Genomic DNA, 13,170 nt, shown 5'->3' with positions numbered 1-13,170 from the left:
TGTTATTTTACGTGCAGTATATTGTGGGCAATGGGTTGCCATTTTTTTGTTAAAATTTCCAGAACCACACAAGTTCTTCTTAATTAGACTTGCAAATTAGTAATGCCTTTCTCTTTGGGGGGAAAAATACTTAAAACATTACAGGGATTTGTATGCCTTTTTTCCTTGTACTGGGAAAAGTTTGCAATAAAGTTTGCTACTTGAAACTTTGACATTTTTTAATAAGTTCTGATTTACACATGAAGTCATCCTTTGATAATTCCAAACAAATGTCTTTTTCAAGCAAGCCAGTGTTTTGTATGTGTCCTCTAGTTCCAAAAGGGTTTAACAGATTTATCTTGCTTTCTGCCACTTAAAACAATGGAAAGTTGTCATCTCAATTACATTTTTAATATTTTGAATAATTTAGTAATTGACGCCTTAATCATAGATTTCAGCAGTACAAACACTACCCATCGATCACCTGCACTTTCTCCAGAGAAAATAATAAACAAATAAATAGCAATAAACTAAAACAAACAATAACAAAAAATAACAGAGAAACAATAAATCAGAGTTAATACTATTAATAATGTTATCACATAACGTAGAAAAAGAAAGCATGAAGTAACATTTTTCAGATAAAATCCTTATAGTTCTTAGGCACAGTAAGATCTGAAAGCAGGGTTTAATTTGTATAGTGTGTTTTTAAAACTAAACTGGCCCTGTACTTAGTTCCAAGAGGGTTCAAAATTCTTATCATTGATTCCCATGATAGAGGTCCATTTCCTACTGAATATGTAAATTCTTAAAAGATTTTTAGTGATATTGTTTGGCTTGTAAGTAAAGTTCTTGGATATTTTTTAAGCTACATAATGGTTGATAATGAAATTTTGTTCTTACAAGTATTAAATTATGCCAAAAAGCCACTTACTTTATATTCTTTAAATACCATAGCATGATTCAACTAAAGCTTGGAATGTAAACTGTCTTAAATAACACTAATGAAATGTACACGTAATGAACAATATAACTAACTTAATTTTCATGTAACAGATAACATCTGGGGGAAATGTGTATTGGTAAGCTATATAAAACTAATTTTCTAGCGACCACATCTGTAGATGTTATTTATTGTATGTTCACTTAACAGTCGATTATTCAGTTTAGAAATCTATTCTCTTCTTTATTAGAGCTTTTAATGTACTCACCTTGGTTCAAATGGTCTGCTCATTATCTGAAAAAATATAAATGGCATTCACATGGAACAACATGATTGTTTTTATTATATCCATTTGTGTGCAAGCATTCAAAAAATGGCAAGAGAAACACATTTATTGCTTTACATTCAAAGTAATATTTAGGGGGTATTTGAAAGTCAAGCAAAACCAATCATTTGGCCAAATGGATGTATGTGTATAATCAGAAACTCCTGAGTTTTAATCTCAGCATTAGGCCTCAGGCAAGTCACTTAAAGTCATTCCCTTTGTTTCTTGATCTGAAGATTATGGGTGCTATTCTCTTATAGAGAAAGGGAGGTTGCTAAATCAGGGTACCAAACAGGAGTGTTTTTTTAATAAACATACTTGATCCTTTTTCTGTTTTTTATTTTTCTAGATTTAAGAGGTAACATATTAGGCTTTTGAGGAAAAAAATATGAGACAATTACAATTCTATAGGAATGTATAAAAATAGTTATAAAACTAGGTTTATTTAATTTGCTTCAACTATTCATAGACTGAGGAAATTATAACGTTCTTTCAGAAAATCTAACTTAATAAAGCTGACCATGTCTCCCTGTTTTAAATAGATTTTATTACAGAACCAGTGATGTTGTAAAACATGAGGTTTTGTTAAAAAAAAAATACAAAGGCCTAATTGTGTGTTTGTTTTTTTTTAAAGAAAGTATTGCATCAGACGGTTTCATTTAAACATATTTGCTGGCTCTGTGCTCTCACCACAATTATTGATTCTAATTTTTCTTAAACTTTTTTTTTTAAATGCCACTTAATGGGGAAAAAAATCACTGTGATGCTTCTGTAAACTATATTTGACTGTATACCTTCTTATTATTAGTTAAACAGCTTTGTGTTTACCCTCATCTGAAATTAGGATATGTTTTCCCTTACAGTACCTTACTAACACAGCCAAATGTAACTCTTCATGAAAAAAAAAGTGTAAGATTAAAAAAAATTTTTTTAAAGAAAAGTGTAGGTTTGATTCCCTGATAGTATAAACACCCTGAAGAAAAGGAATTACCCCGAACCCCAGCTTTGTGCACAAGGTAAATCAAGTGACTAGCTGATTAGCTACACTCAAAGTCAAGTAGAAGAAAAGCTCAACTCTCAGTCAGAGCTCCCGGTTCTAGGGATAAATGGGAGCTTCAATCCACCAGAGAAATGATGTGGACCTGAGGAGCTCCAAGTTTCCAGGTGTGTGCCCAGTCCACACACCCTAGTGCCAAAGGCCAGGAGCGCTGGGTCATTGGCAGGTAGTTCAGATTAGCTTTCTGAAGAAATCCAAACCACTGGGAGGGCTGGGAGGGGTAAAATGAGAGAGTCGAGCACAAATATCTGCTTACATTTAAGTGTATAATCTGATGGAAGATGGGACACAGGTGGGCAGATGGTAGAATCTGCTAACAGGATGGAGAGGGAATAGGGAATCTATTGAGAACTTCCACCTCAAGGTGAGAGAGAATTAGCAGAAAGGCCTAGCCTGAATATGGAAGTGCATAGCAGTGGGACAGATATGCCACAGCAACAAATAAAAGGACATTTCAGCTTCATTAAAAGGATATACTTGTATATCCCATTACTTGTATCTTGTATCTTGCCCATTAGCTCAGGCTTATTTTCTCCAAGCCTGCAGGAAATTCAGTAACCTCCCTTCAATTCTTCCTCTCTTCTTATTTCAGTGTCTCACCCACCACCACTCCCCCCATATTTCTATTTCTCGGCCTATATTAAAGTCTGTACCACTCGTCCTCTTCCCTGTCTCTGTATTCCCATGTGCTGCTTATTTATTTTACCTATAATGTTTCAGAGGACACTAAAATATGTTTAGCTGTTTCATTGTCCTAGTTTAGCAAAATAAAGAGCAATATAAAATGTAGGAGGATGGAAAACAAGCGTGGTGAAAAAAGGAAGCTGAAAATGCCTCCATTTAGGAAAAAAACTGGGGCTTATGAATGTGATGAGAGAAAAGAATCATTCTGATATGCTTTTTCTTGATGTTCTATTTTGATTAACATTTAGTCAACTTAAGATAAACAATCTGGAATGATGTCATCTAACAGAATAGAGATCAAGTGCTCAATAACATCAGTAATTTCCAAGTATGGCAACATGATGACACATTCCAGTTTACTGAAAACTGAATAGGCCAAGAAGTTAGCACACCAGGGTTTAACTCCCAGACCTAGCAATTATTTGACTAAGCCAGTCATCTAATCTCTTGGTTTCCAATTCACTTGACTGTAAAGTTAGGACACTTCATTCCTACTTTATATGTATACTAAGCAGCAACTTTCTATAAAATCAAATTAAAGTTAGAAATATGAATCCAATGTAAGATACATTGGTATGACCAAGCAATAACTTAGCCTCCAGTACATTTCAAAACCCATATAAGTAAAAATAAATAGTTATATTTAAGTGATGAAATATTATATAAGCTTTTCTAAACTATTGTGAAATTAGAAATGAATATATAATGATTTTAGGGCTTTTCCAGGCCTCAGGGGATGGTAATTATTTGGTGAATTTATGCATTTCCAGAGTATTGTCTTCAAACTTGTAAGGCTCACGGTCTGACTTTGTCAGCAAATAGGATAGCATCATCTCAGGGCCACAAAAACAGGATCATGGAACTTACTATATAAACTAGAACATCAATTTATTGATTTACAGTAAGGAATGTGATAAGCAAGAGAATCAGAGCACAAAAGTGGACATATCTTTATAGATCATTTGAGAGATGGAAAGTCAAATTATGATCAAAATATTGGTTGTTCAACATAGAATCAGGACAAGAGGAACTAATACAATGATTCAGATGTTTAATGAAATCAGTGCCCTCGTCTCCTCTTTCTCTCTCCCGACTTCTTTTTTTAAAATTTATTGATTTTTTTTTTTTTTTTTTTTTTTTTTTTTAGAGAGAGAAAGAAACAGAAGCATTAATTTGTTGGTCCACTTACATATGCATTCATTGGTTGATTTTTGTATGTGCCCGGACTGGGGATCGAACCCACAACTTTGGCGTATCGGATGATGCTCTAACCAGCTGAGCTAACCAGCCAGGACTTAAATTGACATTTTAATTCCTGTTTCTTCATTTCTACTGTTGACCAACCATGATCCCCCTTCCTCTGTTTGATACACTCTTGCTATAGAATTATTAAATGCTTACAGTGAAATTTTGCCCTGTCCTCTGTGCTCTTGGTTGATTTTGCAAGCATCTCTGATTTACTGTGTGCTGGCTTTATACAGTAACCTAGAGCCTTTAGCAAGTTCTTGATGGCCATTTCACTATGGCCTGCAAGAACAACTATATCTCGCTGAGTAACGTCTATCACAATCAGGATGTTATTGAGTGTTTTAAGCATCTAACCCTCTGCCAAACTTTGAGAAGAAATACAGGGGATCTAAACCATGGTCTCTGCGTACAGAGAGCTTGTAAGCAGGAGGAAGGGGATACTGACCCATGAACAATGAAAGCTCAGAGAAGTACAAAATGAATCCTAAACCACATAGGATGGAAAGAGAATTAGATAGTGGGCAGAATAAAATGCTAATTATCAGATGCAGAACTGAAATTGTAAATTGTGGTTACACACAAAAGGCTTTATCGTAATCCAGCTCTTTTTTCCCTCCAGCAAATGGTAGAGGTCGTCAAGTCTTCAGGCGGCCTTTTCCCCAACCCTCTAGAAGAAGGAATCTCATTTGATATTTACTCAACATTCATAGAGCCACCCCCAACATTGGATACAGAAATGAAGGTATGTTTCTTTTTGTCTCTTAATTCAACCTATCTCAGCATGAGACTTTCTGAGGGTGAGAGGAAAGGAAGCAAATATTCTTCCATTTTTCTCTCCCTTGTGACTTTCCCCAGCTAAATATAAATATTTGTTTTACCATTGATTCGCAGGTGGGTCAGCTGAGATTGGTTCAGGAATTTTAATCTTTTCCACTCCATCATCTTCCCCAGTTTCCACCTTCACTTTCTCAAAGCAAGCACGGTTAGCACCATGACTTGATCTGTCATGATGCTCATAAATAATGAAAATGCAGGATGATGTCAAATTGCAATCTCCTGGCAGATTGACATCACTCCTGGTAGGAAATGACCCAGAAGTTTGAGGCTCCATATAAATCCCCGAATGCTCTAGCTATCACCTGAACATTGTTTACTTTCCATATTCTAGATATTGGATCAAGAACAAGGCTCAGTGGAGTCCCAGCCAGCAGCCAGCACTTCAGAGACAGATGCTTTAGCTGGTCTCACCATTGAAGATATAAAATCCGTGCTTGCCCAAGTCACAGATGACATCCTAATCGGCATTCAGGTGCTCAGCCTTGAGAATGTGCTCGCTTACTTCATTACTGGTTAATTAGCCAACCTCATCCTTAATGTCTGTAAGCACTACCTACACTCAGCTAGCAAGAGCATCGCTTATGATGGAAGAGTTCAATTTAACATCTCCACATAACTCTCAGTTGAGTCATCTGAGACTCAATAACATCACAAAATAACTTCGCCAACAGCACATAGTGTAGTGAGTGTTATCAGTCTGAAAAATCATTCAGCATCGAAACCCAAAAAATAACATGGTAAAGACTTGGTGCCTTGTCATAACAAAATCGCTCATGTGAGAGTAATTAGAGTACATTGCTAAAAGCAGTAAACACTGAAGATCACAGCATAATTCTCAGCTAAGTTTTCTCACCAAATTTCTAAAAGAAGTTTTCAAGTCTTTGAACTCCTCAAATAGTTTGCTCCTTTTCACATCGCACTAATAGCTACACAGTTTATACCAATGGATGCATGAAAACGGTGCTGGCAACAGCCAGCTCAGCAGCAATTGCCAATGATGGATCAGTCGGCTTAGCTTTATGCTTAATTTTTTTTTCCGATCCAGAAAAGCACATTTCTACCTCTACACAAAGACTTGCATCATTGCCCAGGCAAAATGATTAAATAAGTGAATTGCATATTTTGAGAGGATTTATAATTTCTTGTGGAAATGACTGTGAATCAATAAGACAGTCTACTGCATGTTTAAAATATTAATGCATCGTAGGGAAAGATTAAGTTGATATCTGAGCATGAGACTGTATATAAAAAGCACACTGTATTAACAACTAATTTAGAAAGGGCAAAAGATTAGCTTGGCATAAGCATACCTTGTTACTGTTTAATCATCAAATGTTAATGCACTATTTACATGAACGTTTAATGATTTGATGCCAACAGAATCAGCCAAAGTTCTTGGCTTAATAAAGAGTATTTAGTGTTTACCAGAAATAGTGGAAGAACACGTTTTACACAAAGCTGTATTGTTAACAACCCCATGAATGTAATAACTGGTTACTGTGTGGAAGGGCAGAGTGCAGTTGAATCAAGCTGAGTTCAGAACATATCTCCTTTTTAGAAGTGATAACATTTCATCTAAATATAGTTTATGTATAATCATGGCCCTGGGCTCCTTTGCGATCCTGTGGCTCTGAAATTATTGCTGAGGAACTACTAGACAGTAATAGAATTGTTTGCAGGCCCGAAAAATTGAAAACATCTTTACCAAGGCCATATTCCATATAGTGAGTGTGCTTTTAACTATTGATTTTTTTTAATATTAGAGTCTGCAGTATTTATAACAGTACTCTGTAAACAAAATAATATGATTGCTGTATACGTACATGATTGTCCATTGGCCTGCAGCGATCCTTAACTGGGCTTGGAAGTTCATTAGTTGGGTCATCTAAGTAGTATAATTAGACATAGAGAGAATCTGGACCAGAGGAGGAGAAGGTGCTACGATCATTTCCATATTAAGTGGATTCAGGGATTAGCCTGGGCCAAATTACTGCCAACTTTTCAATAAAATGACATGATGATGTGGATTTATGCAATGCTTCAAGATAGTAAATCCTTTTATGTATTTTCTACCAATTATTCTAGTAAACTGTAGGCAAATTAGGCAGGCACTTCTCTGACAAATAAATTAAAACAGGAGAGATGCAGGAAAACTGAGTCATTTGTCCAGAGTTTCCAAGGTCAGAAGCTGATGAAAGACTCTGAATGGGAGTTGTAAACTGGGTTCTAGTTTGAATTCCAGAGCTATCCACAAAAACCACATAACCTTTAATATCACGACCAGACTACTTTGGATTTTAATACTCCCGTGGTGTGGCACTTTTTCAGTGTTTGCCCTTGTGTCTTGGTCTGATTCCAAGTTGGGTAATTACTCTCCTTACCTAAATTCCTCCCCCTGTTTTAGATGGTAAGTTATTTTCCAATTCAAAAGCCTACCTCCCAGTGTCCCGGCTCTTAAAACTGCCGCATCCCTGTTCAAAGGTAGCCACATGCCAGTGGCCAGTGTGTGTAGGCCTGAATACACTGGCCTGCTGTAGAAACATTTACTGAATTATTAATTGTAAACTGCTTAAAATTTTCCAATAGTTTTTTTTCTCATTTACTTTAAAAATCATACTATTATTATATTTTTTGGAGGAAAAGGCAGTAGAGAAATCATGTTTTAAGTACAATTTTTTTCAGAGCTCCTTCTCTAGTGTGGTTATAGGCATATTTTACTTCCTGTAATTCAGAAATTTCTGAAAATGTAGTGTGAATCCTTAAATTTTGTATATTAATTCACTTACTTTCCCATTGACTCACTTTATAGTTTTAGAGATTTATTAAGAATGAAGAAAAAAAAAAGAATGAAGTTATCTTGGCCTGGAGATGTTAATTAAAATTATACTGAATAGAACAAACATTTAAGGTTATATAGTTTAGTTATTTTAATTTTAAAGACACATTGAAAATGAAATTATTTTGGCCCCATATTGTATAATAAAAGATTATACCCAATGGAGCAAACTTTAATATATTTAAAGAATTACATTTTAGAGAAATATGAATGCTAACACTAAATTCTTGCTGTTAAATGTTGGCTGTTGGCTCAGTCTAAGCAACAGGGTAAAATAAAGTGAAAACCTTGAGGGAAGTTTGCCATCTTGGGACTGTAGAGATTTTTAGGTCAACTTGAATTTCCAGGTTAGAAAACCCGAGTGAGATCACCTCACGGAAGTGATCACTGAGAGGCTACTGAACCAGGGCATGTGTTTCCCATTCTTCCGGAAAGGAAACAGAGCATACACAAGCCTAGTGGGTGTGGGGTAGCTTGTCTGTTCAGCAGGGTTCTAAGGAATAACCGGGAGAGATGGTCGACCAACGACAACCTTTTTTTGACCAGATAAGGAGTCTTTCGTCTGGCTCTGTTGGTTGTGCCTGAACTGAAGTCTGATCACCATAGTGGTGATCTTAAACGTAACTCCCCTCTGTCAGTACATCACTCTGTGAGGTGTGCACCTTACCCCCAGGAATCTTTTCCCCAAAGCCCACACTTATGTAGATGAATTCTGTTTCAGTGAAATACCAGAAAGGTCTCAAGGTTAATGTGAAAAAACCCTGGTAAGACAGAAGCTGGTAGATGATAGTACATCTATTCTTAGTTGAAAAGAAATGAGATTATTGATGGGCATAGAACACATTATATCATCCACTGCTTAATGGCAGAGATACATTCTGAGAAATGCATCATTAGGTAATATTATTGTGCAAACATCAGGGAGTATACTTAACATCAAACATCATGGAGCCTACATCACCAAGGCTATGTGATGTAGCTTATGGCTCTTAGGCTACAAGCCTATGCAACATGTTAAAGCACAAGATGTGCAAAACAACACAAGATTAAATTAAGTACAGGGGAGAATGATGCAATCAAGAAACACAGTAATCATGAGATGTATAAGTCCACTGCCTGTGAAACAAAACATTTTTTATAAGTAGAAAGAGAACACTCTAAAATAATAATGAAAAGGGTTGTATGTTAAATATATAAACTAGTAACATAGTTGTTAATTATCATTATCAAGTAGTATGCACTGTATACTATTGTATGTGCTATATCCTATATAATAAAAGGCTAATATGCAAATCAACTGAAAAGTGGAACAACTGGTCGCTATGATGTGCACTGACCACCAGGGGGCAGACGCTCAATGCAGGAGCTGCCCCCTGGTGGTCAGTGTGCTCCCACAGGGGGAGCACCGCTCAGCCAGAAGCTGGGCTCATGGCGAGCGCAGTGGTGGTGACAGGAGCCTCTCCTGCCTCCACAGAGGGCTAAAGATGTCCAACTGCCAGCTATCCCCCAAGGGCTCCCAGACTGTGAGAGGGCACAGGCAGGGCTGAGGGCCCCCACCTCCCGAGTGCACAAATTTTGTGCACCGGGCCTCTAGTACTTTAATATGATTGGTAGCACAGTATGTTTGTTTATACCAGCATCACCACAAACATGTGAGTAATGTGCTATGCTACAACATTAAAGTGGCTACAACATCACTAGGCGATAGGATTTTTTTCAGCTCCATTATAATCTCACTAGAGGCCTGATGCACGAAATTCGTGCAAGGGTCTCAGCCCTCACAGCCCCAGCCGGCCCTCGCAGCCCCTCACAGCCTCGTCCAGAAGGTCATCTGGAAGGTCGTCCAGGCGGTCATTCTGCTCTTTGGTCTAATTAGCATATTAGCTCTTTATTATATAGGATGGGGCCACTGTCATATATATAGTCTGTCTTGGACCAAAATGTCCTTATGCAGCAGGAGACTATAATTGAAAGTGGGAAGAGTCAGTTTAGTTCAAACTTCCCAATCCTTTGGAATTGTGACCACATTATTCTTCCAACCATTTTATCCCTATATGTACTAATGTGCATGGCATAAAGAAATAGGAGTAACATATTTTTAAAATATTTCATAACATCATGTCACTGAAATATAATGGTGAATATATCACAAAATTAGGAATTGGAATTATGAATTTAAAAGTTAGCATGTAATATTAATTTAATACTTAATTTTTAACTGCTCAATATTTCAGGTAAGAACTAAGACCCTAAGTGGTCAAGTGCCTTGCCCAAGGCTACAATAGCTAAACTAATCCCTAGGTCTCCACACTCCTAGACCTGTGTGCTCCTTTTAGCTCTCCCCTAATCATGCCTGAGGGATTAGAGATTCCTAAAAAATTGACAGAGTTCCTTTGTAACCTGGAGTACCATTTTCATCCCTCTTTGGCTGTTTCACTCTACCACCAAGAAAGGACAAAATGGAAAACCAGAGGACAGAACTTGGTCCAAGGCTTGATAATACTTGAACAATAACAACAACAAAAAAATCACTTGATACTCTGGCATTACACAAGCATCTAGAATTGACACCAGCATGATCTTTTCAGAAATGTTTAGTCCTTACTGTGAAGGTAAAACAAAATCTCATCAGATAAGGCAACCAAGATGTAATATTTCAAAACTATCTATTATAGTTATCCTCATAAAGAAAAAAATAAGAATGGAAAGGTATAGCTGGACCAAAACAGTATTTGATTTTTAAAATTTCTACATAAAATTAATAAGAGTTCCTTAAAGTATAATTACCCTGAAAACTTGAAATTATGTTATAGATATGAATATTCTAAACTTTGAATCAGTAATTAACACATATGTATAAACTACTCTTCATACACTTGTAGATTTTTTTAAATCATCTAAACAAAAACACCAATTTTACCGCATCACCCACTGCTGGTTTCTCTACACATGATTTTATTATCCATCACGAAGAAGAGCAGACATTTCCGGGGCTACTAATGTTCAGTTAATGTGGAAGTATTTCTGGAAATGTGCAGGTAGCAATGCTAGTCCACGGAATATCACTGCCAGAGGCTAAATGCTATCACAGCTGCAGCAAACACTAGAACCTGTCAGCAATCACTGACTTTTTTCTACCAAAACTATACCACCAAGTGGCATAATTCCAAGAGTTAGAATGTTTGATGAATACATTTAATTAAGAAAATTGTTCTAATCATGAGATTATTTGTGTTGCTATTTCACAACAGAAGCTTTCTGGGATCCCATTTAGAATGTACTACACAGGAGACAAAAACATTTATTGCAAAGGAGTGGGGAGACCAACAACATTGCAATAACTGAGCCCTGAGCAGTTATTCTGATTCGATGCTTCTTGGTAAAGTCTGTCTGAAAATACAGATAAATTATCCTATCTTCCAACACAAGGCTATGTGAAAAATGGCTGTCCAAATACCACTTCCTGTTCATAGCAGACATGCTATACATTGGGAATGTGCAGAGAAATATGATAAAGTGTTATCACATCACTACAGGCTGAAACACGGCTATGTCTGCAAAACAGGAAGTTGTGTGAGGGATAATGTCTGTCTTTAGGCACTATAGTATGTCAAAACCACAAAGACAATGTGCAGCGAAAGATAGCTCCATCATAACCACTTTTTTATGATTGTCTTCACAGGCCGAGATAAACGAAAAGCTGCAAATACAGGAAGAGGCCTTTAATGCACGAATAGAAAAATTGAAAAAGGCCTGAGGACCCGGTACAAAGAGAGTGATGCTGAACTTCACAGAAACAAACAAAACCAGTCAGAATAATAGACTCTCTAGAGCATCGTGTCTCTTTTATTTAGTTGGGAGAGGAAAACCAAGCCCCACTTTTTATTATCGTAAGTAATTAGAAAAGCATTGGCCCCAATTTTGCTATCTCCTGTCCCATAGCAGCCTCTGAATTTATTGCATTGAGTGTAATAAGAACATTTTGTAGACAAGAGTTTGGAGAATTATATATATAAATACAATTACAATACTCCTTTGACATTTTGACTAATGAATATTATTCATCTTCAAGGAGAATGAAGCCAACATTTTTAAATACAGACAAATAATGATAATTTTATCCATATTGACTACCCCATAAATGAAGCACTGTGGACAGATACTACTACCACACTACAAAGTATAAAACTTACTAAACAAAAGCTATTCAAATGCATCTACTAGGGGATTTTTTTCTTAAATCATTTGGTTTCCTTATTTGAACATTTCAGTGTGAAACCAATTTTCTGAAATTACATAATGCAGTTTGAAGCACTTTAATTTATTCTGTACTGTATTTGTTATTTCTAATCTTGTTACTCTCCCAGGAGAATACATGACCTATATAAAAAGAAGCAATGTATAAATGGTTATTAAAGACCAACCTATATGTAGACCGTAAAAATCTTAACTACAAATCAAACACAGAGCTCTTAAAATTAACCATTATATTGCAGTAGAATGATTGAAAACATCTCAAGCCTTTAAATACCTTTATTAAAATGTAATTTCAAAAGAAAAATATCTATTTACCAACTGGTTATCCCTAGTTGGACAAATTAAACTAATTATTACTTAGGCCCTTTTCAAATGTCTTAGACTTCGGAGTATTTCAGAATGGAGAGGTTGCTGGGAGGGGACAGTTCCTTCAAATAGTTTCCAGTTTATACTGGAACCAGCTGTACTTGCATCTGGGTGGTACTTGGTTGGATATGTTCTGTCTGTGCTCTAACCTCAGGCTATAACCTTACCTTCTCCATCAGTTCCAGAGAGATTTCCCAAAATGTGTTTATTTGGAGGAGAGGCAGATCTGGCAGCATTTGGTAATTTTCTAAGTACACTGATCAGCAGTGTAAGCGACGTCCTTAAGATGAAACCATGTCTATTGCTCATGTAGTTCCAAGACTGGAAGGCCTGGAGATGTGCTGAGATGTGTTTTTTCCTAGAGCTGTCTTCACTAATTGAAATGTTCATGGCCACAGCAGAGCACTAGGGGGGCTCACATATCTTAATTCCATCAAGCAGTCTTTTTCTCCAGGGAAAACAGAAGTGAAGCTAGAGAAACCACAAACCAGGAATAAAGGAGCTTCTAGAAATCACCAAAGAGCTTCAAATGCAGTTGTTGGCACAGAGTGGACCTGCATTTCCAAGAGTACTTATTTTGAGCAAAGGTACCAAGAGTCCACCCTGGCTGTGTGGCTCAGTGGTTGAGCATTGACCTG

General features: G+C 36.6%; 1 protein-coding gene across 2 annotated transcripts in view; it reads left to right on the top strand.

The window, feature by feature from the left end:
• Window positions 1–11,950, top strand: part of CABCOCO1 (ciliary associated calcium binding coiled-coil 1) — a 117,272-nt gene extending 105,322 nt beyond the window's left edge. For both annotated transcript variants that reach the window (XM_059662614.1, XM_059662615.1), the window contains 3 exons: window positions 4,856–4,978; window positions 5,405–5,545; window positions 11,592–11,950. In XM_059662614.1, the coding sequence (XP_059518597.1) occupies window positions 4,856–4,978; window positions 5,405–5,545; window positions 11,592–11,666 (339 nt within the window). In that variant the 3' untranslated portion in view covers window positions 11,667–11,950. The remainder of the gene's footprint in view (window positions 1–4,855; window positions 4,979–5,404; window positions 5,546–11,591) is intronic.
• The last annotated feature ends 1,220 nt before the right edge of the window (window positions 11,951–13,170 follow it).

Source organism: Myotis daubentonii, chromosome 13, assembly GCF_963259705.1.
Source record: "Myotis daubentonii chromosome 13, mMyoDau2.1, whole genome shotgun sequence".
NCBI classification, from domain to species: Eukaryota; Metazoa; Chordata; class Mammalia; order Chiroptera; family Vespertilionidae; genus Myotis; species Myotis daubentonii.
This window is presented reverse-complemented; position numbering and strand designations above follow the sequence as displayed.